Raw genomic sequence first — 23,689 nt, 5'->3', positions numbered from 1 at the left:
GTGGGGCCAATTAATTGATACCTGAAGTAAAACATTGATGAGAGATGAGGACACAACGTCGCTGTACCTCGTTAGAGTCCTCCTAGGAGGCTTTAGGATGTCCGGTTTGCTTCACCACTCCCCCCCCCCTTTTTCCCGAGTCTGAATGGAACATCCTGAAGTGGTTTTGCCTCTCCTAGTAGCAGAGTTGAAACTGACAACATCGCAGGGGGCAACTTCTTTTCATTTCAACAGGGAGCAGGAGTGAGGAGCTTTTTAGGATACCTTTCTGCTACGCTTCCCGTTGTAAAGTTTCTCCGTCGTTATTTTCTTTCACCTCAAAAAGGCAGTGCTCATTTAGATAATTTATTTTCCTATTTGTTTTGAGACAACACAAAATGCGGCTTCAAGTAGCAGCAGGCTTCTGGGTTTTTGGGAATGCTTCTCCAGACTGCCAGTAAAGGTACGTTTGTCCAGTTGCAGGGAAACTGATGTGAATGAACTTTTTTTTTTTTGACAAAGTGTTTTGATCATTCATATTGAAAGGAGAGCCATGTTTAAATTGAAGCCAGATTATGTAAAACAAACGGAAAAAGGCTTTGAAGTTGAGAATTGCATGAGGAATCTGCACACATGGCTTGTGTATATGGAAGATGTCATTAGGAGAAGATGAAAACCACCTTGAATTTGCTACAGAGTGCACTGTAATTTAAGAGTAGTAGAGTTTCAAGCATTACTGTCATTTTTTTCCCTTTTGAAATGATTGCTACGCTGTTGTGTGAAAAGTTAACTAAAAAAACACAATTTCAACCTGTGAATTCTAGAGAAGAGAGTGAGAGTCCTTTCTGCCAATTCACACCTGAAGACATGTGCTGGACTCTGTCTGAGTGGACAGTACTGCTGCTGACTGCGCTGCTGTGGGACGGTCTTCACGCTTTGGGGCTGAAACCCACGAGATGGCCACTGTATTCCAAAAAGCCTCTGCTCCTCGCTTGGAATGCCCCGACTGAGGATTGTTCCCCGCGGCATAATATTCACTTTCAGCTGGAACAGTTCCAGATTGTGGCCTCACCCAATGAGGCCTTTGTCAGACAGAACCTCACCATCTTCTATAAGGATCGGCTGGGGACATACCCTTACTATGAGCCAGATAAAACGCAGAGGAATGGGGGGCTGCCACAGGTGGCCAGTCTCAAGCAGCACATAGACAAGATGCCGGGTAATGTGCATAAGTATATACGTGACGAATATGCCAAGGGTCTGGCAGTTATTGACTGGGAGGAGTGGCGCCCACTTTGGGTACGTAACTGGGATACCAAGGATGTTTACCGCACACATTCTCGAGAATTGGTGCGCCAGAAGAACCCGACCTGGTCTGAAGAGCGTGTGTCAAAAGTGGCCCAGCAAGAGTTTGAGATGTCTGCCAGGCAGTTCATGCTGGAGACGCTGAAGACAGCCAAACACCTTAGGCCCAACCAGCTGTGGGGGTTCTACCTATTCCCCGACTGCTACAACCATGACTACATGCGCACCCTGGAGAGTTACACAGGCCGCTGTCCTGATGTGGAGGTGGTCCGCAATGACCAGCTGAAATGGTTGTGGACTGAGAGCACTGCCCTTTTCCCCTCCATCTACATGGGCACCGTGCTGCGTTCCTCCACCTCCGGACGTCAGTTTGTCCGGAACCGGGTAAAAGAAGGGATGCGTTTGGCATCATCAGGCGATGGGCTGGCACGTCCTGTCTTTGTGTACACCCGGCCCACGTATGCCAACTCCCTGATACAGCTGACAGAGGTGATGATATAACTTTTGAGGCACTGCTGGTGTTAAATGTGATGTCTCTTCTTGACACATTAATTTCTGCTTTTTTAGTCTTTTCAATTCTGGTGAATTTTAAAGTGACTATGCTCCTGTAGAGTGTTAGGTATGCTTGATACTTAAAAGTGTAGAAGCAGAGAAAAACGATTTGTTTCCTCTCAATCTGTTTTTGTACTCTCACAACAACCACGTACCTCTCTCTGAGTGCATGCTGCATGGGGCTCTAACACTCTGCTTTTCCTTATCGGCCACCACAGTCCTTTCCTGTTCTAGGAGTGGACCACTGACACCCCAGTACAACACATTTGTGTTGAGTGGGCTGTTGGGCTGTGGGTGTTGTTCGTTAAAAATCTCTCTAACACCCTATGGACTGTTTCCTGTTTGAAGAAAGAAAAGATAAGAGCTGGTGCTGTAGGTCAAACACAGTAGCTTATATCTGACTAACATTTTAACCCTGTTATTGATACTTCATAGCGTTTGACTTTTACTCTTAGAAATATAGTTAAACTGCTGCTTCATTTTTTTCAGATGGACCTGGTCTCTACCATCGGGGAGAGTGTTGCTTTGGGAGCGGCAGGAATCATTTTGTGGGGAGATGCAGTTTATGCAAGCAACAAAGTGAGCTTCCACATGTTAATCATGCAACCACACCTAAATCTCTAAGCCATGTCACAACGCAATGGACAAATTTCCACATTAACATCTAGTAACTGCTTAATGGCTACTCTTGTCAGTCATGTGTGCAGTCATTTGATTACTAAACACTTATTCCTCAGGGCTCCAGTTCAAAGTTAGTTACCAGAGTCACATGGACCTTCCTCACACACAGGACTTTACTTGTTGGAAATGCTTTGTTCAGTCATTTTTAGGCTGCTAAGTAGTCTTATTTGGGTAGTTCATCTAAAATCTGTTTTTTAGACGTGCAGATATGTTGGTTATTTCAATACATTGACAACACATTTCCTGCAACCTCTTAAAAGATACATTTAAAATATGAATAAGGGTCATACTTCATTCATGTAGTTGGACTGTTGTATAAAATGTTTTAATATTTTTTAACATGTAAGTTTCACTGGAATAATATCCACAGGAAAGGATGGAGTTAGAAATTTCTTGGAGCTATATCTCTTTTTGTCACTCTCGTTATCTTTATGTTTTGCAGCACTGATTGATCAGAAGCATTTTGAAAGACTGATGATCCACTTTTCATATAAATATGTAATTTTCCATCCATTTTATCATGATTAAGGAAGTAAGGGTTACATATAGGGTAATTAACATCGACATTCTTTACTATGGATATGACTCCACTATGAAATACATTTTAATTCTCCTTTGTTTGCCTGTATTTTGGATAAACCAGCATGTCTTTTACAAAATGTGTTATTTGAATTTTGAGTGTGTTGTCTTTGTACTGTCTAGTTTTTTTTATATATTTTTACAGTTACATGTCCCACTTGATACAGGTGGATATGCAGCTCACTGAGAAATAATTAGAATTAACAGAAAAAGATTAACTCTATCAACAAAACTGACATCTAAACTTTATCTTAAAAACATTTTACTTTAGATGAGGACTGTTACACAGAAAGCTGTTATGGTTTCTTTTAAATGCCTTCATAATCCCCCTGAACCTCACACCCATGAAACGGGAGAGTTTTAGGGTTAAATGTCCACAGACTTGAATCTGTTGTGAGTCTTGACCGAGACAAGTAAAACTATGTAATTATGTTTCTTTTTTCTTTTCAGACCAGCTGTTCAGACCTGAATTCATATCTGCAGGGTCCTCTGGGTAAATACCTCCTCAACGTCTCCACGGCAGCAGAGCTATGCAGCCAGACCTTGTGTGGTTCTCAAGGCCGCTGTCTGCGCAAAAATCCAGACAGTGATGTTTACTTGCATCTGAACCCCCTCACCCACAGTATCATCAGTCAGGATGGCAAGCAAACAGTCACCGGTGAGCTCAGCGAAGAAGAGAAGATGAGTTTTCAAACCGAGTTTCAGTGCCAGTGCTACAGCGGCTATGAGGGAGAGGGCTGCGATCAGAAAGACCCTCTGCACCAAATAGGGGCTGCATCTCAAGCCGTGGCATCAACGCTTCAATGTGTGATTTTACTGATTGTGTCTCTGCTCCTCTGTTAATGTACCATACACACTGTAAACACATGCCAAAATACAGGAGCATACGAGATGACATGTTGGGAATATTTAGGACTTTTTATCTTTGTATTGCTGTAAAATATGGATGTCACAAAATGAAATTTTTTAACAAACACTGTGGAAATTGCAAAGTTATATTTGTTCATAACTTTTAACTTTCAACGGAGGGCTTGCTGGAAATGACCTTGTTTACATTTTGCTCTCAGTTTCCTCTCTCTTGTACTATCAGTCACTGTTTCCCAAGGTGTCAAATTCCCTGGTTCTCACAGAGAGGATGTTTTTTTGGGGTGGAAATGTGATTAATGAGTGGATGTATGTCAGTTGCTGTGTGTTAAAAGGGGATTTGATGCTAGGGCAATAGCACAATATATTAAAAGTGCCTGACCCTTTCCTTCACTATCACCTCTCTCTGACGTCAAATGTTTTTATGGAGGCAATTACAGTATTACTATTTATTTGAATGTATTTTTAGGTGTTTTATATGATATTTCTATGTCCAAAACATGACTACTACTTAAAATTTACACTGCATTAGTCAATCTGTGCTAAAAAATAACAGCCTCATATGTCAGCAGCTATTTGACTTCAGAAGCACAAATGCAAAAGCAAATTTCTTCTACAATTTCACTGACTTTCTTTGTATGCTGTTTTCTCAAATCTGACTGTTGCCAAAGTTAATAAACCTCTTTGTTTAGCTCCTTGTGTATTTTTCTTTTCGAAATATGCCAAAAGGAATATACAGGTATGGTTTTACAGTCAATTAAAGTTTGGCTTTAAAGGGGTAAATCCTGTCACCATCAGGCACTGAGGGGAGGCAAAGCCAGCTTGTCCTAGGGAGGGACACATGTTGCATGGCTCCAGCTTCATACCCCCTCCCCATTTAATTGTAGGGTGCTGTTAAGCCAAGAGTTATTTTTTACTGCTTTAAGAGTTTAAGGAGGCCGGCATTTAAGTTTGGAGGAGCAAGAGTTCATTATGGCTTGCTTAACAGTCATTTAGAGTAAAGCTTTGGAGGCTACTCAGTTTTTCCAGGTCCGGTTTGCTTCTTCCTTTATGTTCACATGAAAGATAGGATGATGGTTTTAACTTCCCTGTGACTTTAAATTTGTCTCTTCCAAAGAAAAAAAAAAGGTTTGCATGTCTCTCAAGGTTGGTTGTTAGAAACCCTGTGGGCATGTGTAATTGGTTGCTGGAATACTTGCACACACTTCTGATTGGTTGTTGGACATCCCAGAGCCCACTTCTGTTTTTGGTCCTTCCCCTTTTCATGCATGTGTCATTCAGATCATGAGACCACTGGCTGTGTCTGGCTGTGTTTTCCTGCGAGGTTCAGACCATTAAAGTACAAACCAAAATCCTTACCCAGTTGTTAGCTAGGTAAGTTCTCAATCATTTTGTCTGTAATCCATTTCGTACTTTCCTTCATTATATTACATTCCAACACAGCCACAATATTTGTGGTTAACTAGAAAAACTTGAAAATATTTTGAAAGTCAACCTTATTTGCTTTGAATTTTGTTTTTTGAGAGTCCAATTGCATCACAACTTTTGTTTAAAGACACAGCACAATTTTGCAATATCATCTCAAAGTTTCACAACACAATAGTTCAGTAAAATCAATGATATTATCTGTGCTGTCTTTCCTTCTTTGCAGGGATGACTTTCTTTCATCATGACATGCTGCTTTTCTTAAATGTGATCAGCCTTGTTTCAGGCCTGAAGACAGCAGCATCACCTTTTTCTCAGTTACCTTTCCTCACCGTGTGGAATGCCCCCACTGCCAGCTGCCTCTCTCAATATGGTGTGGACCTTGACTTGGGAACATTTAGCATTGTACAGAACCAAAATCAAACCTTTATGGGTGAAAACATAACCATCTTTTACTCGGACAAGCTTGGTCTGTATCCAAGGTATTCTAGCCAAGGAGTGGCTGTTAATGGTGGGGTGCCACAGAACGCCAGTCTTGTCAATCACCTCAGAGTTGCCTCTGACAATATTCGCACTGATATCCCTGACCGGGATTTCAATGGCTTTGCTGTGGTGGACTGGGAGAGCTGGAGACCTGTGTGGGAGAGAAACTGGGACAGTAAGCAGGTGTACTGGGTGGGATCAAGAGCACTGGTGAAGTCCAAACACCCAGACTGGAGTCCTGCACAAGTAGAAGCTGCAGCCCAGGCAGAGTTTGAGGAAGCGGGGAGGAAATTCATGGAGGAAACTTTGAAACTGGGGCAGAAGGAAAGACCAAATGGGTTGTGGGGTTACTATGGTTTCCCCAACTGCTACAACTACTATGACAAAAGCGCAAACTACACAGGAGAATGTCCACCTATAGAGCTGAAGAGGAACAACGAGCTGTTCTGGCTGTGGAATGCCTCCTCGGCTCTGTATCCTGATATCTACCTCAGCCTCGAGCTGCGTGGACTGAACAGAGAGGTGCTCCGCTACACTCACCATCGCATCCTGGAGGCCATGAGAGTAGGAGATCAGGCAACTCCATCACCGCCATCTGTGTTCCCTTACGCTCGCATCGTCTACACCTATACGCTAGATTTTCTCTCTCAGGCAAGGAATAGATGTTTTGTTTTTTTAAATTTTATTTGATTTTGATTTCTTAGCCCATTGGCTAATTTCCCAAGAGCATTCTTTAAATACATTTAACCATACAATAATTCATATATAAGTCAACAGACAAATGTTGACACACGCGTATCATACACACACACACACACACACACACACACACACACACACGCACGCACGCACACACACACACACACACACACACACACATTGGCACATATGCTATGTACTAACATATAGGCACATATTCATTACATATGTTATACCAACAGACCACAAATCTACAATAGTGCAATTCTAATGTGTAATTTTGTCTAGTAAAATTGTGTGATCTATAAATTAAACGCTGCAGTAAAGTCAAGAAAAGGCAGGGACATAAGTTTAGCAAGATAACTGGGGATTTATTTTCAGGAAGTGAAATCAAAATGTTCTCAATGTTATCTAATGATACATCTGGTAATGCAAAACTGCAAATTTCCCCCTTCATAATCTTGTTTTCAGTTTTTATGTACCAGTTATTCATATAGGACCTGAGATAATTTATCTTTGATTCAAAATAGTCAACAGGTTAATTGGAAATGTCAACCTCCACACTAACAGGACTTGCACTGTTTCATCTACCACACAAACCTGTATGATATATCTGTTTTGTTTATAGGGTTTTTTTCTGACGATTCAATTTCACAATTTCTTTTGCATTTTATATATATCATAATATCTGATTCTGATCTTGACACAGATGCTAAAGCTTATGCCTTATCCCTCTGAGACGCTGCTTCTCATAGTTGTTGGTCAATCCAGTGGGTTGTTTTGGCTTTAATTGTACTTTTCCATTCAGCAACATGGTGCTCAGCAACATCTGCAAAGAATTTCGTAACACAATCCACAGCACAATCTAAATCATCCTCAATATACACAAGGTCCCATAAGCAGTGGCCAAATCTCTGGTAGTCATCGAAGTTAAAAATGTAAAGCCATCTTGTAGTCAGGTCTTTTGGGCACTTTGGTGTATCTAGTAATTCACACAATATTATGATCTGTCCAAGATAACAGGGCAGATTTAGCAATGATCAGTTATTTGGAGCATTACAGAATATATACTTTCAGTTCTATGCCCAAATTTGTCTCTTGAGGGCCTTGTACTATCCTGTACCATTTGAAACAAATTATATTATATATATATTTAATAAACTTGGTCTTGTTCCCATCAGATTCACTTAAAATGGAGGAACATTTCTGCTTGCAGGTGACATGGAAATCCTTCTCATGAATTGGGTTAAAATGGCTAGGTTTAGGCACAAAAAACACTTGGTTAGTTAGTAAAAATGTCCGACGTAAAAATTGTTCAGTTAGTGGTCTACAAAAGCTCCAGAAATACATTCCAGAAACCTGTACCAATAGAACAATCTACTACCAACAAGGAAAACCAGTCCGGACCAATAGACTGTGGACTGCTGGCACAAAATCCTGTTTCCTTTGCCATGGCTGATGCCAATTTTAATTGCCAACAATATCCTGTATGCTTTGCTCTGTGTCGTCATTCTTTCTCTCAGGAATCCCAATTTTCCCACCCTGCATAGATCTACTCTGCACATCAAGCAACATTTCCTTAAGCTGTTGGTTTTCTTCATGACATTTTCCATTGTTTTATGAATAGTAGCCATTGTACCTTTCAATGACTCATTCTCCTTCCACAGATCATCCACTTGAACTTGGGTGAATTCCAAACATAGCCTTTGGCCGCAGAGATGTTTCTACAGCACATGGATTTGAATCCTCAGCTTACCTCTTGTTTTTTCTTCCAACAGGAGCACCTGGTCTACACCATAGGGGAGAGTGCTGCTTTAGGGTCTGCAGGATTAGTGCTCTGGGGGGACCACACCTTTTCGAAATCTCAGGTACACCAATACAGCAACTTTGATTAATTAACATTTGACATGATCCAATGTAATACTGCTACCATGCACACAGTATCATTTGATACTGAAACCCACCTATACAGCAGTGTGAGCAAAAACATGTTGCACAACTCCAGTTCATCAGGCCTTCTTTACTAAATGTTGCTGAAGACATTTAGACATGATAATTATTCATAAGTATGAAGAGCTGGTGGAAGAGATTTAAATGTGGTTGTAATGTAAAGTCCTTCATGTTCCACTTTAACATTTCTTTAGATGTATTTTGTGACTCGTGATGAAAATGGATTCATCACATGAGAATCCATTTTGAGAGGCTTCAAGTTATGTGTATGTGTCCGAACCATTGTTGGTGGTTAGGGTTGGGGTTAGGGTTTCCAAACAGTTTCCAAGACGAGAGAACTTGTGCATCATGTTAGTCAAAAAGGGGTAGATATTATTATTTTGTGTACTTAATCTCTACATTGAATATCAGTCACATGTCTCAGAAACCAACTAGATGAAGGGAAAATAGCGAAAGACATTTGGAGAATAATTTTGCAATGTGTTTTTGAAATATTTCAACACTTTGCCATTACTTCCCGTTTCTTTAGTTCATGGCAGGAAATGTCAAGAGAGTTAAATACAAGTGGTATATTTTTAGTACTTACCTCAGCTTTTATGTTTTCTTGCTCCTCGTACTTATCATATTCCTTTTTGTGATGAACCTTCAAATAATTCGAATGAATTTTCTGCTGATGGCACCAGAGGAGCTTTGGTGCCTAAACTGCTTAGACCAAGACATTTTAACTAGACTCAATGGGCCCCATTCACTAATGTGTGCGCAGAAATGTTCTTACTCTCCACACGAAATAAGTGCTTGCTCGAAATCACCGCCAGATTCATGACCTCTGCGTACCTGTCAATTTTATTCTCACCACCGTGCGTATGTTTGTGAATCATTCTAAATTGACAGGCGAATGTCCGCTATCTACAATCAGCATACTGCCATGCCTCTATTTCTCTATATAAGGACATCCGTTTGGTTTAGCATGAAGAGATTGGTGTGCTGAACAGAGAAGCTGAAAGAAGTTGAGTTATAAGAGATGGCCTCAAAAGGTAAAAAACTGAAGAATTTCACAACAGCAGAAATTGAAATAACTGTGTTGGAGGTGGAAGCCAGAAAAGGATTGACGATGTAAAAAAACAAAAAACAAAAAAACGAAGCCTGGGCTGCAACAACTGAAGCGGTGAATGCTGTGTCCCCTGAGGTTCGGACGGAGTAAAAAAGTTAAAAAAAGTAAAAAGTTAAAAAAATGGTTTGACATCAAAGTTGAAACACGAATACAGACCAGAAATAAAATAGAGAAACAGGAGGAGGTCAAGGAGCACCAGATCTGACTGCCCAGGATGAGAGACTGGCAGCAATTATTGGACAGTTATCATTAAGAGGAATTTGTTCAAGGAATGAGGGAGAAAGTGATGACATCCACCAAGAACCATCACACAGGTCATTTATTTCATAATTGTTAAGATGATATTTGTCATTTCTTGTGTCTTTTGTAATTAACGAGTGCAGTTCAATCAGAACAACATTTGATTTAAATGAAAATAGCATTGCAATTTGCAAATGAATTAGGCTAAAAATATAATTTGTAGGCCCGGATGATGCAACAGAAAACATGAATGAAACACTGGAACAGTTATTGGATGTCCTCCCAAATCAATAAGTCCTTGATTTAATAATATGTGTGTGTTATTTGCTTCAGAAAAATTAAGGTAAACTCATAAGGAAAAGTGAATTATTTCACAAATGTATTCAGTATACATTTTGTAACAAGGCATTTAAACGTACCATCATTGAGACACTGTATTAAGGCATAGAGCACTGCAGCCTTGCCATCATTTGTGCGCATGCATGGTCTGAGGGAGTTCTAAATTGGTTTGCAGAGTACAAACAAATTTAGGTAAGAACATATTGATGAATCCCAACATTCGTATGCACGGTTTAAACACAGTTTGTGAACTAGGCCCAATGTGCTTTTCTCACATGCTGAGAAGTAAGTCATGTGACATCTCACCTGCCTAGATATTGATCATTTTTATATATATAATATTAGCTGTTGTTGCACCAACATCACACTTTGGAGCAGCAGACTCAGACTAGCTGAGGGTCAGGGGGAAAAAATTTGAAGACCACCCTAGATACCACCTTTTCCAATTTTTTGTTCACTAAAAAGGCACAAGTACAGAACGTCCAGCTCACCCCATTACAATGCAACTCAGAGGGCACTGTATTACATCCTCTGGAAGTACTTTACAGGGCACTATCACATTTTCTTCCACTGAAAGGGCACCCATGAGGGCACTTCATTCCAGACTGTCACATATAGAGGCACTCTAGGGCCCTTCATCTGATTTACCTCTACTTAAGACAGCGATTATATAACATTGGTATGTTTTCTCTTTTTGCATGGGCACCTTAAATGGCATTTTATCATGTTTGCTCTACTGTGCCGGCACCTTTGAGGGCATATTATCATGTTTGCTGTACTGTGGGGGCATCTTAGAGGGCACTTTATCATGTTTGCTGTACTGTGGGGGCATCTTTGAGTGCACTTTATCATGTTTGCTGTACTGTGGGGGCATCTTTGAGGGCACTTTATCATGTTTGCTGTACTGTGGGGGCATCTTTGAGTGCACTTTATCATGTTTGGTGTGCTATGGGGGCATCATTGAGGGCATTTTATCATGTTTGCTGTACTGTGGGGACACTTTCACCATATTTTTTTGTCCTTGGGGCACCTCAAGTCTACCAAAGCTTTAGAGCATCACCTGTTTATTGTCCCATTTATTTTCTTGTCTCAGGCTACTTGTGAAGCTGTCAAGTCATACATTGACCAAATTCTGGGTCCCTACCTGGTAAATGTAACATCAGCGGCCGCTCTTTGCAGCCAGACCATGTGCTCCTCAAGGGGAAGATGTGAGAGGAGGAACCCGAAATCAAGCACCTACCTCCACCTTGACCCTGCCGTGTGGACGGTGGTGACTGAAAAAAAACCAGTAGGGGGACCACATTACAGGGTGCTCGGGAAGATGAGCACACAGGAGTTAGCACTCATGAATTTTAAGTTTCAGTGCAAGTGTTACCCCGGGTGGGGTGGAGAGAGCTGCTCTAAGCCGAAAAAGGGATAAAAGATTTTTCTTGAAAGAAAAAATCTAATGACAGTGTTGGTCCATTAAATAGCATTAAAATCTGTGTAAGTGTAAAGATCGTTGTACCTTGTAAAATGATTGTAACCTATAAACTTGATTGATTGATTGATGGATGGATGGATGGAGAGATGGATTAACAACTCTAGGGGTAGACTGCATTTGCTACTATAAATGCAAATTTCCAAATCTTTGACAAATATGTCTTTTTTAATTAATGACTTTCATGGTTTCGTCTAGTTTATGAGTTAATGTTGTTGACTGACTTTTTTTAAACACATGACTTGTTTACAAAACTTAATAAATGAAGAATTAATTAATTAATGACAAAAATGTATCATATCTTGTATCTAATTGAGTTTCAGAAATTGATCTGAAACTATCTGTGAGAATAAAGTCCCCATCCACTAAAATATGTTTTACTTATTGTTACTTGACTTGATGCTAGAAGGCTGTTTTCTCTGAGCTCATCTTCTGTGTTTAATTTATTTAAAAGTATTTTAGGTGCTTTATTTGATATTTCTATTTGTGTAAATATGCAGATCTTGTTTCAGAGTGCAGGAGCAATGGCTCGAGAGCCAGTTGTAAGCCATTTGAAGCCGGGTGCTGGGGCTTTGCTGGCCATTCATTTAAAGTAAAAGTGCTGCAGTGCAGAAGAGCCACAATGAACACTATGGAGGCTGCTGAAAAGGCCTTGAGGTGCCTGTGGATCTGGAGGGGGATCCATGGAGCAGTTCACTACTTGGACACAGGTGGACTAATCACCCCCGGCTGGGTCATTCTGTAGTCAACGACTACACACAAATGTTACCAATTTACCCCTAAGCAGCAACCCACAAGTTACTGCACACATAAGTATTATCACAGCTGCACAAGAAAAAGTAAAACAACTAAAACAAGGCACCTCAACTCCTATCTGCCTATTGAGGTGGCTTGCCAAGCTCAATGTTACTTTAAACACTCAGTGCATCACTGAAGGCTGGAGATGCAGCCAACTGCAATTCACTGCTCTTCACACCTGCCTTTTGGCTACTTTGTCAGGGTGCTCAAAATCAAGCTACTGAAGCAATTACCAAGTCAAAAGCACAACTAAAAAAGCAACAACAATCACATGTGATCTAACAAAAGAGACGATCGCTACAAACACATTTACTTGACCTTATGGACATTCATATCTCAGACAAGCCCCCAATTCATGTTACGACATGAAGCCCTAGTCCGATATGACAGGATGAGACTACCAGCAACAATTAAGTCACCCCCTTAAATGTTTGACATAAATAACATGTTAAAAATACTCAGGTGACCTCTGGGTCGTAACACAGGTCACTATCAAAATTTCTTCTACTGACAAGTCACCCATGAAGGCACTTCATCGTAGACTGTCACGTATAGGGGCCCTCTCACCCTGATTTTACCATAAATAAGACTGCGATTACATAACATTGGCATTTCTTCACTTTTGTGCAGGTACCTTCAACGTCATTTTATCGAATTTACTGTACTGTGCTGGCAGATAAGAGGGCATTTTATCATGCTTGCTCTATTGTGCCAGCACCTTACAGGGCATCTTATCATGTTTGCTCTACTGTGCCAGCACCTTACAGGGCATCTTATCATGTTTGCTCTACTGTGCTGGCACCTTTGAAAATTCTGTCAGCACATATAATTGGCTGCTGGAAAACCTGCAAACACCTCTTATTGGGTGTCGAAGGTCACAGAGCGCACTTCTGTTTTCATGAGACTACAGGCTGTGTTTTCCTGCAAGTTAAGAAAAAGTACAAATTCTTCGGCAGTTGTTTGGTAAGTTGTTTATCATTTTGTCTAAAATCCATTTAGCTATTTCCTTTTTACATACCATATTACATTATGGCATATAACTTTTTTCCAATATAACCACACCGTACATTTTTGGTTTACTGGAAAATCTTGCAGTATTAATGGATGAAGAAAACAGCATATTTGGCTTAAGTATTCTGAAAGTTGACCTTATTTGCTTTGAGTTTTGTCTTTTAAAGCTGTGTTCAGACAAACGCAATGACGCGCGACAAGTTTACATGTTAAGTCAATGCAAACACGCGATTAGAAGTGAATTTGCGCCGGGTGACGCGATAATGCGATACACGCAACGCGATGCTGCGAAAAATCGCGTCCATCGCGTCAACACGCGAGTTGAAAATGTTGAACTTTTGCAGCGACATCGCATGACACCGTGCCGCGATAGCCTATCAGCGTTGAGATTCTCCCGACGTCACTTACGTCATGACGTTTAGCCCAGCTGGCTTTCCCTTGTAAAGGTTTGAAGAAAAAAAGAAAAAAAAACAGCTGGCTCTCCCGGCATGGATTCAACAGTTAATTTACGTGTGTTTTTGTCAGTTGATGTTTGTCGCAAGAAATGGAAGAGCCTCGGGAGCCTCAGGGACACATATGAGAGAAAAGAGTAAGTGATCTCAGCCATGGTTGATGATTGAAGAAGCAATTTTGTTGTTGTCTAGTGAAAATGGGCGGGCTCGCTACACGCACGATGATGCAAATTTTACATTATGGTCACAAAATGGTCACGCGTCGAAACTCGAGCGATGGTGCAACAGATTCTCATTTGTCGCGTTCATCGTGTTTGGTCTGAACACAGCTTAAGAGTCAAGTTGACTAACTTTAAAAAAATGTTTAAAGACACAGCACAATTTTTCAATATCATCTCAAAGTTTCACAACACAGTCGTTCTGTATTATCAGCAGTGAAATTAGTTGTGCGGTCTTTCCTTCTTTGCAGGGATGGCTTTCCTTCGTCGTGATGTGCTGCTGTTCTTAAGTGCAGTCAGCTTTGTTTCAGGCTTGCAGACAGCAGCATCCCCTGATTCTCCGTTGCCTTTCTTCAGTGTGTGGAATGCCCCTAGTGCCAACTGCCTCTCTAAATATGGTGTGGATCTCGACTTGGGAACATTTAGCATCGTACAGAACCAAAATCAAATCTTTATGGGTGAAAAAATAACCATCTTTTATGAAAGTAGGCTTGGTCTGTATCCCAGGTACTCTAGACAAGGAGTGGCTATTAATGGTGGGGTGCCACAGAACGCCAGTCTTGTCAATCACCTCAGAGTTGCCTCTGATGATATCAACACAGATATCCCTGACAGAGATTTCAATGGCCTTGCTGTGGTGGACTGGGAGAGCTGGAGACCTGTGTGGGAGAGAAACTGGGACACTAAGCAGCTGTACCAGGAGGGATCAAGGGCACTAGTGCAGTCCAAGCACCCAGACTGGAGTCCTGCACAAGTAGAAGCTGCAGCCCGGGCAGAGTTTGAAGAAGCAGGGAGAGAATTCATGGAGCAAACTCTGAAACTGGGGCAGAAGGAAAGACCAAATGGGTTATGGGGTTACTATGGTTTTCCTGACTGCTACAACTACTACCACGAAAACAAATATACAGGAGAGTGTCCACCTAGAGCGCTTCAGAGGAACAATGAACTGTTCTGGCTGTGGAATGCCTCCTCGGCTCTGTATCCTAGTATCTACCTTAGCACCACAATGCGTGACCTTGGCAAAGACGTGCTCCTGTTCACTCAAAATCGCATCCTGGAGGCCATGAGAGTAGGAGCTCAGGCGACTCCATCAGCACCACCTGTGTTCCCATACTCTCGTTTCGTCTACACCTACACTCTAGATTTCCTCTCTCAGGCAAGAAGCAGATGCTTTATTTAGTTTTTGTTTTACTCCAGAAAGTTACTCAATTGTCACGTTTTTTTTATCTGAATGCACTGGTTACCTGTGTTTTTTTTCCTCCTGCAGGAGCACCTCGTCTACACCATTGGAGAGAGTGCCGCTTTAGGATCTGCAGGGATAGTGCTCTGGGGCGACGGCATGTACGCAGAGTCTAAGGTACACCAATAGAACAATTATGACTGATTAAAACTTAAGATGATCTCATCTGTTTTGACCATAATAAAATAACCATGCACACAGTATCATTTTATACTGAAATCCGCCTGCACAGCAGTGTGAACAATTTCAAAACTGTCATACAAAATGTTTCATGTTGCACAACTCCATTACAATGATCTAATCTTTTTTTGATCTTAATACAATAACCATGCACACTGAAGGCTTTTAGAAATTAGAATAATTCATAAGTATGAAGAGATGTAATTTAAATATACTGTGCTTGATTCTTTTAGAAAGTTGGTTGTATTTTAATGTCCTTCATATTCCTCTTCTACAATGAAACAAAACAAAAAAACAATTTTGTGGAATTATTCAAAAAGATGATGATGATATTGTGTACTTAGTATCTGTAGTGTTATATCAGTCACATGTTAAAGACACCAACTAGATGAAGATCCAGATTTGGAGAATATTAACATTAGACTCAATGTGCTTATTTTACATGCAGTGAAGTAAGTCACATAACATCTCACCTTTTTACCAAACAATGGTTGTTTGGCCAAAAAAGGCTACACCCCCAATGAAGATTGAACATAAGGAAAACAACAACTCAGTATTAAAACAATTATTTCACAAACATCTCTGTAAATAAAACAACCCATGGAGTCCGCCAGTGCTTTGGAGCATCACCTGTTTATTGTCTCCTGTTTCTTTTCTTGTCTCAGGCTTCTTGTGATTCTGTCAAGTCTTTCATCGACCAGACTCTGGGTCCTTACCTGGTGAATGTAACATCAGCGGCTGCTGTTTGCAGCCAGACCATGTGTTCCTCAAAGGGCAGATGTGAGAGGAGGAACCCGACATCAGCGACATACCTCCACCTTGACCCTGCTGTGTGGACGGTGGAGACTGAGAAGAAACCAGTAGGGGGACCACATTACAGGGTGCTCGGGGAAATGAGCACACAGGAGTTAGCACTCCTGAATTCTAATTTTCAGTGCAAGTGTTACCCTGGTTGGAGTGGAGAGAGCTGCTCCAAGCAGAATAAGCGTTAAAGATTTTTCTTTTAGGAGAAAATCTTATGACACTAATTGGTCCAATACATAGAATTAAAATCTGTGTAATGTAAAGATTGCTATGATTCTACCTTGTATGATTATATGTGACAAATAACCTTGATTGATTAAATAAAGAATGAACCACTCCAGAGGTAGACTGGGGCCCAGGGGAAGTTATCAGCATGAATGCATGTGGTCTGCTGTAAATGCAAATTTCCAAATCTTTGACAAATGTGTCTTTTTAATTAATTACTTTTATGGTTTCCTCTAGTTTATGAGTTAATGTTGCTGACTGATTTTTCCCCACACAAATTATTAGTTTACAAAACTTGTGACACATTTTTAATTTCCACAGCATGTTTAATAATAAATGAAGAATGAATGAATTAATGACAAAAATGTATCAAATCTTGTATCTAATTGAGTTTCAGAAATTGATCTGAAACTCTCTGTGAGAATAAAGTCCCCATCCACTAAATATGTTTTACTTATTGTTACTTGACTTGGATGTTTAAGCTTCACTTTGATGCTAGAAGGCTGTTTTCACTTTAATCTGCTTAAGTTTCTCTGAGCTCAACTTCTGAGTTTAATTTGTCTTCAGATGAGCATTACATTTGTGACACCACAACTAGTTTGGATACTAATCACAGTTCAAAATGCAACTTTTATAAATGTAAGAATGAAAACTTGAAGCCTCAAGAGCACAAATGCTGAGAATGGACTTTACAGTGAAGAAGGAGACATCCAGCCAATCAGCAGTTTGTAAGTTTTGAAACACAATTGTTTTGCATATTCACAGATCATCTGTTTTTTCAGTGCCCTCAATGAATAGGAAGATTTCCTATTAGGGGGAAGAACAATTATTATTCTAGCAGAGTATTTCTAGGTCTTAAAATATGGCTGGAGTGGGTCTTTAATGTAAATAGAAACACATCTTTAAATGTACTCTACAATAATAATTTTAGATTTGCCCTGAGGTTCCTTGCACGCATCATTGTTTAATGAACTGGCTAACACTTCACTCTAGAAGACACTTTCTCTGGTTGCTCTTTGTTTTCAAATGCATTTAATTTAACTATTCTTAGTACCTAAAACAGCTTTTAGTTCCATTTAAATAATCATATTCGCCCAGACACATTCAACAACCTTTTTTTTTATTGTGCTAAGAATCTTTAAAGAAATTGGGAGAATTAAAATAAATTGAATAATTTGTCTAACTCACTCCAATTGATTACTTCTTACTGTTCATTTTAAATCTACTTGTTCTTGGTTTTGATTGTGTTTACCCTTATTTTAGTTTATATATGATTTACCCTCTAATTAAATTTTGAATTAAAATTGTAACAACAGTATTTTAGTGAAAAACACTTGAGAACAATAACCTTTTTCAGTCTGGATATAAAAGCTGCCAAGGTTAGGGCATTACTAAGATCATCAGGCAATTGCTTCCAGCACTGTGCTGTATAATGACTAAAAGCCGCTTCTTCTTGTTTAGATTTGGCTATTAGCACCACTAGCAGCCCACTCCCTAGTGATCTAAGAGGTCTCGCAGGGTAATATTTCTCAAGCATTTCAGTCATATAATCGGGTCCAAGTAATTAGACTTAAAACTAAACTGACAACCAATGTAGAGATTTAAGAACTGTCCTTTTGGTTTTGGTCAGAAGTTGCAGGTGTCTGATGGTCTTTTTAGGAAGTCCTGTCAGAACTCCATTGCAGTTATCCATTTTACTGGATATAAAAGCATGAACCATTTTTTCAAATCTTTTTTTGTCATGAGGTTCCTGACTTTGGCTATGTTTACTTTTACATGACTGCTAAAACTCAGGTTGGATTCAGTCAAAACACCATGGTTCTTAACCTGGTTTTTGGGTTTTAATACCTTGCCGAATGACAAATACATTACCTCTGCTTTTTCCTACTTTAGTTTCATGATACATTGAAACATCCAGTTATTTATTTGCACAATGCATTTGCAGAATGACTCAATAGGACTGTAGTGCAAAGTGCAAAGTAAATTTGAGTGTCATCTGCAAAATTAAGGATATTGCTCTGAAGGATGTGGCCAAGTGGGAGTAAAACAGAAGTTGGCTGAGAATGTGCCCTTGAAGCACACTACAGGGCAAGGGCATGTGTTTTGAATTATGGTTCCAAATAGGGACAAAATAATCACTGCCCTCCAGGTATGATTTCATGCATTTTAAGAATATTCCAGAAAAACCAAACCAGTTTTCCAGTCTACGTCAAAGTATACTGTGATCAACGGTATCAAAGGCTAAGGCCTAAAAGTACTAAAACGTCTTGCCTGAATCACTATTAAAACTAATATCATTTCAGATCTTCACAAGAGCGGTCTCTGTGCGAAACACTGTGGATATTGCAAAGTTATATTTGTTCGCAACTTTTAACCTTTTTTTAGCCAACGGAGGTCTTGCTGGAAATGACCTTGTTTACATTTTGCTCTTAGTTTCTTCTCCGTTGTACTATCAGTCACTGTTTCCCTGTTTCTGACAGAGAGGATGTTTTTTGGGGTGGGAATGTGATGAATAAGTGGATGTATGTCAATTGCTGTGTGTTAAAAGATGATTCTGGCAATAGCACAATATATTTAAAGTGCCTGACCTTTTCCTTCACTACGATCTCTCTCTGACATCAGATGTTTTTATGGAGGCAATGACTGTATAACTATTGATTTAAAAGTATTTTAGGTGCGTTATTTGATATTTCTATTTTTGTAAATATGCAGATCTTGTTTCAGAGTGCAGGAGCAATGGCTGGAGAGGCAGTTGTAAGCCAGTTGAAGCCGGGTGCTGGGGCTTTGCTGGCCATTCATTTAAAGTAAAAGCGCTGCAGTGCAGAAGAGCCACAATGAACACTATGGAGGCTGCTGAAAAGGCCTTAAGGTGCCTGTGGATCTGGAGGGGGATCCATGGAGGAGTTCACTACTTGGACACAGGTGGACTAATCACCCCCGGCTGGGTCATTCTGTAGTCAACGACTACACACAAATGTTACCAATTTACCCCTAAGCATCAACCCACAAGTTACTGCACACATAAGTATTATCACAGATACACAAGAAAAAGTGACTAAAACAAGGCACCTCAACCCCTATCTGCCTATCGAGAAGGCTAACTAACCTAGGTAGTCTTCAGTGGCTTGCCAAGCTCAAGGTTACTTTAAACACTCAGTGCATCACTGAAGGCTGGAGATGCAGCCAACTGCAATTCACTGCTCTTCACACCTGCCTTTTGGCTACTTTGTCAGGGTGCTCAAAATTGGAACTCCAAGCTACTGAAGCAATTACCAAGTCAAAAGCACAACTAAAAAAGCAACAACAATCACATGTGATCTAAAAAAGAGACAATCGCTAAAACACATTTACTTGACCTTATGGACATTCATATCTCAGACAAGCCCCCAATTCATGTTACGACATGAAGCCCTAGTCCGATATGACAGGATGAGACTACCAGCAACAATTAAGTCACCCTCTTACATGTTTGACATTTTTTAGAATAAATAACATGTTAAAAATACTCAGGCGACCTCTGGGTCGTAACACATGTCACTATCAAAATTTCTTCTACTGACAAGTCACCCATGAAGGCACTTCATCGTAGACTGTCACGTATTGGGGCCCCCTCACCCTGATTTAACCATAAATAAGACTGCGATTACATAACATTGGCATTTCTTCACTTTTGTGCAGATACCTTCAACGTCATTTTATCGAATTTACTATACAGTGCTGGCAGATAAGAGGGCATTTTATCATGCTTGCTCTATTGTGCCAGCACCTTACAGGGTATCTTATCATGTTTGCTCTACTGTGCCAGCACCTTACAGGGCATCTTATCATGTTTGCTCTACTGTGCTGGCACCTTTGAAAATTCTGTCAGCACCATATAATTGGCTGCTGGAAAACCTGCAAACACCTCTTATTGGGTGTCGAAAGTCACAGAGCGCACTTCTGTTTTCATGAGACTACAGGCTGTGTTTTCCTGCAAGTTAAGAAAAAGTACAAATTCTTCGGCAGTTGTTTGGTAAGTTGTTTATCATTTTGTCAAAAATCCATTTAGCTATTTCCTTTTTACATACCATATTACATTATGGCAAATAACTATTTTCCAATATAACCACACCGTACATTTGTGGTTTACTGGAATATCTTGCAGTATTAATGGATGAAGAAAACAGCATATTTGGCTTCAGTATTCTGAAAGTTGACCCTATTTGCTTTGAGTTTTGTTTTTTAAGAGTCAAGTTGACTAACTTTAAAAAATGTTTAAAGACACAGCACAATTTTTCAATATCATCCCAAGTTTCACAACACAGTCGTTCTGTATTATCAGCAGTGAAATTAGTTGTGCGGTCTTTCCTTCTTTGCAGGGATGGCTTTCCTTCATTGTGATGTGCTGCTGTTCTTAAATGCAGTCAGCTTTGTTTCAGGCTTGCAGACAGCAGCATCCCCTGATTCTCCGTTGCCTTTCTTCAGTGTGTGGAATGCCCCTAGTGCCAACTGCCTCTCTAAATATGGTGTGGATCTCGACTTGGGAACATTTAGCATCATCCATAACCAAAATCAAATCTTTATGGGTGAAAAAATAACCATCTTTTATGAAAGTAGGCTTGGTCTGTATCCCAGGTACTCTAGCCAAGGAGTGGCTATTAATGGTGGGGTGCCACAGAACGCCAGTCTTGTCAATCACCTCAGAGTTGCCTCTGATGATATCAACACAGATATCCCTGACCGGGATTTCAATGGCCTTGCTGTAGTGGACTGGGAGAGCTGGAGACCTGTGTGGGAGAGAAACTGGGACAGTAAGCAGGTGTACAGGGAGGGATCAAGAGCACTAGTGAAGTCCAAACACCCAGACTGGAGTCCTGCACAAGTAGAAGCTGCAGCCCGGGCAGAGTTTGAGGAAGCAGGGAGAAAATTCATGGAGCAAACTCTGAAACTGGGGCAGAAGGAAAGACCAAATGGGTTGTGGGGTTACTATGGTTTTCCCGACTGCTACAACCACTACGACGAAAACACAAAATATACAGGAGAGTGTCCACCTATAGAGATTCAGAGGAACAATGAACTGTTCTGGCTGTGGAATGCCTCCTCGGCTCTGTATCCTAGTATCTACCTTAGCACCACAATGCGTGACCTTGGCAAAGACGTGCTCCTGTACACTCAAAATCGCATCCTGGAGGCCATGAGAGTAGGAGCTCAGGCGATTCCATCAGCACCACCTGTGTTCCCATACTCTCGTTTCGTCTACACCTACACTCTAGATTTCCTCTCTCAGGCAAGAAGCAGATGCTTTATTTAGTTTTTGTTTTACTCCAGAAAGTTACTCAATTGTCAAGTTTTTTTAAATTTGAATCCTCTGGTTACCTGTGTTTTTTTTTCCTCCTGCAGGAGCACCTCATTTACACCATTGGAGAGAGTGCCGCTTTAGGATCTGCAGGAATAGTGCTCTGGGGCGACGGCATGTACACAGAGTCTAAGGTACACCAATATAACAACTATGACTGATTAAATCTTAAGATGATGGATGATGGGACCATAATAAAATAACCATGCACACAATATCATTTCATACTGAAATCCGCCTGCACAGCAGTGTGACCAATTTCAAAACTGTCATACAAAATGTTTCATGTTGCACAACTCCATTACAATGATCTAATCTTTTTTGACCGTAATACAATAACCATGCACACTGAAGGCTTTTAGAAATTAGAATGATTCATAAGTATGGAGAGACGTAATTTAAATATACTGTGCTTTATACTTTTAAAAAGTTGGTTGTATTTTAAAGTCCTTCATATTCCTCTTCTACAATGAAACAAAACAAAAAAACAATTTTGTGGAATTATTCAAAAAGATGATGATGATATTGTGTACTTAGTATCTGTAGTGTTATATCAGTCACATGTTAAAGACACCAACTAGATGAAGATCCAGATTTGGAGAATATTAACATTAGACTCAATGTGCTTTTTTTACATGCAGTGAAGTAAGTCACATAACATCTCACCTTTTTACCAAACAATGGTTGTCTGGCCAAAAAAGGCTACACCCCCAATGAAGATTGAACATAAGGAAAACAACAACTCAGTATTAAAACAATTATTTCGCAAACATCTCTGTAAATAAAACAACCCATGGAGTCCGCCAGTGCTTTGGAGCATCACCTGTTTATTGTCTCCTGTTTCTTTTCTTGTCTCAGGCTTCTTGTGATTCTGTCAAGTCTTTCATCGACCAGACTCTGGGTCCTTACCTGGTGAATGTAACATCAGCGGCTGCTGTTTGCAGCCAGACCATGTGTTCCTCAAAGGGCAGATGTGAGAGGAGGAACCCGACATCAGCGACATACCTCCACCTTGACCCTGCTGTGTGGACGGTGGAGACTGAGAAGAAACCAGTAGGGGGACCACATTACAGGGTGCTCGGGGAAATGAGCACACAGGAGTTAGCACTCATGAAGTCTAAGTTTCAGTGCAAGTGTTACCCTGGTTGGAGTGGGGAGAGCTGCTACAAGCAGAATAAGCGTTAAAGATTTTTCATGTAGGAGAAAATCTTATAGCACTAATTGGTCCAATACATAGAATTAAAATCTGTGTAAATCTGTGTAATGTAAAGATTGCTATGATTCTACCTTGTATGATTATATGTGACAAATAACCTTGATTGATTAAATAAAGAATGAACCACTCCAGAGGTAGACTGGGGCCCAGGGGAAGTTATCAGCATGAATGCATGTGGTCTGCTGTAAATGCAAATTTCCAAATCTTTGACAAATGTGTCTTTTTAATTAATTACTTTTATGGTTTCCTCTAGTTTATGAGTTAATGTTGTTGACTGATTTTTTCCCCACACAAATTATTAGTTTACAAAACTTGTGACACATTTTTAATTTCCACAGCATGTTTAATAATAAATGAAGAATGAATGAATTAATGACAAAAATGTATCAAATCTTGTATCTAATTGAGTTTCAGAAATTGATCTGAAACTCTCTGTGAGAATAAAGTCCCCATCCACTAAATATGTTTTACTTATTGTTACTTGACTTGGATGTTTAAGCTTCACTTTGATGCTAGAAGGCTG

At 40.2% G+C, this 23,689-nt stretch overlaps 3 protein-coding genes across 5 annotated transcripts; all 3 read left to right on the top strand.

The window, feature by feature from the left end:
* The first annotated feature begins 235 nt into the window (after positions 1 to 235).
* Positions 236 to 4,637, top strand: hyal2a (hyaluronidase 2a). Its single transcript, XM_062415582.1, has 4 exons — positions 236 to 442; positions 804 to 1,773; positions 2,326 to 2,415; positions 3,547 to 4,637. Exons 2-4 carry the CDS (start codon positions 847 to 849, stop codon positions 3,937 to 3,939), a joined length of 1,410 nt encoding a protein of 469 aa, XP_062271566.1. The 5' UTR covers positions 236 to 442; positions 804 to 846; the 3' UTR covers positions 3,940 to 4,637.
* Positions 4,638 to 5,238: 601 nt separating this feature from the next.
* hyal1 (hyaluronidase 1) lies at positions 5,239 to 16,615 on the top strand. Of its 3 annotated transcripts, XM_062416063.1 has the most exons (5): positions 5,239 to 5,334; positions 5,612 to 6,519; positions 8,346 to 8,435; positions 15,434 to 15,523; positions 16,252 to 16,593. In XM_062416063.1, the coding sequence occupies exons 2-5, from the start codon at positions 5,614 to 5,616 to the stop codon at positions 16,576 to 16,578; spliced, it is 1,413 nt and encodes a 470-aa protein (XP_062272047.1). In that variant the 5' UTR covers positions 5,239 to 5,334; positions 5,612 to 5,613; the 3' UTR covers positions 16,579 to 16,593. The 3 variants fall into 3 exon arrangements, with proteins under 3 accessions (XP_062272047.1, XP_062272048.1, XP_062272049.1); XM_062416064.1 differs by lacking the exons at positions 15,434 to 15,523; positions 16,252 to 16,593 and adding an exon at positions 11,301 to 12,058; XM_062416065.1 differs by lacking the exons at positions 5,239 to 5,334; positions 5,612 to 6,519; positions 8,346 to 8,435 and adding an exon at positions 13,894 to 15,322 and having other exon boundaries at positions 16,252 to 16,615.
* A 4,360-nt stretch (positions 16,616 to 20,975) lies between these two features.
* On the top strand, positions 20,976 to 23,135 carry LOC134006204 (hyaluronidase-1-like). The gene is made up of 3 exons (XM_062445296.1): positions 20,976 to 21,881; positions 21,995 to 22,084; positions 22,809 to 23,135. The coding sequence occupies exons 1-3, from the start codon at positions 20,976 to 20,978 to the stop codon at positions 23,133 to 23,135; spliced, it is 1,323 nt and encodes a 440-aa protein (XP_062301280.1).
* The last annotated feature ends 554 nt before the right edge of the window (positions 23,136 to 23,689 follow it).

Source organism: Scomber scombrus, chromosome 3 (assembly GCF_963691925.1).
Source record: "Scomber scombrus chromosome 3, fScoSco1.1, whole genome shotgun sequence".
Lineage (NCBI taxonomy): Eukaryota > Metazoa > Chordata > Actinopteri > Scombriformes > Scombridae > Scomber > Scomber scombrus.
Note: the sequence above shows the minus strand (reverse complement) of the source record. Positions and strands in the feature narration are given on the sequence as shown.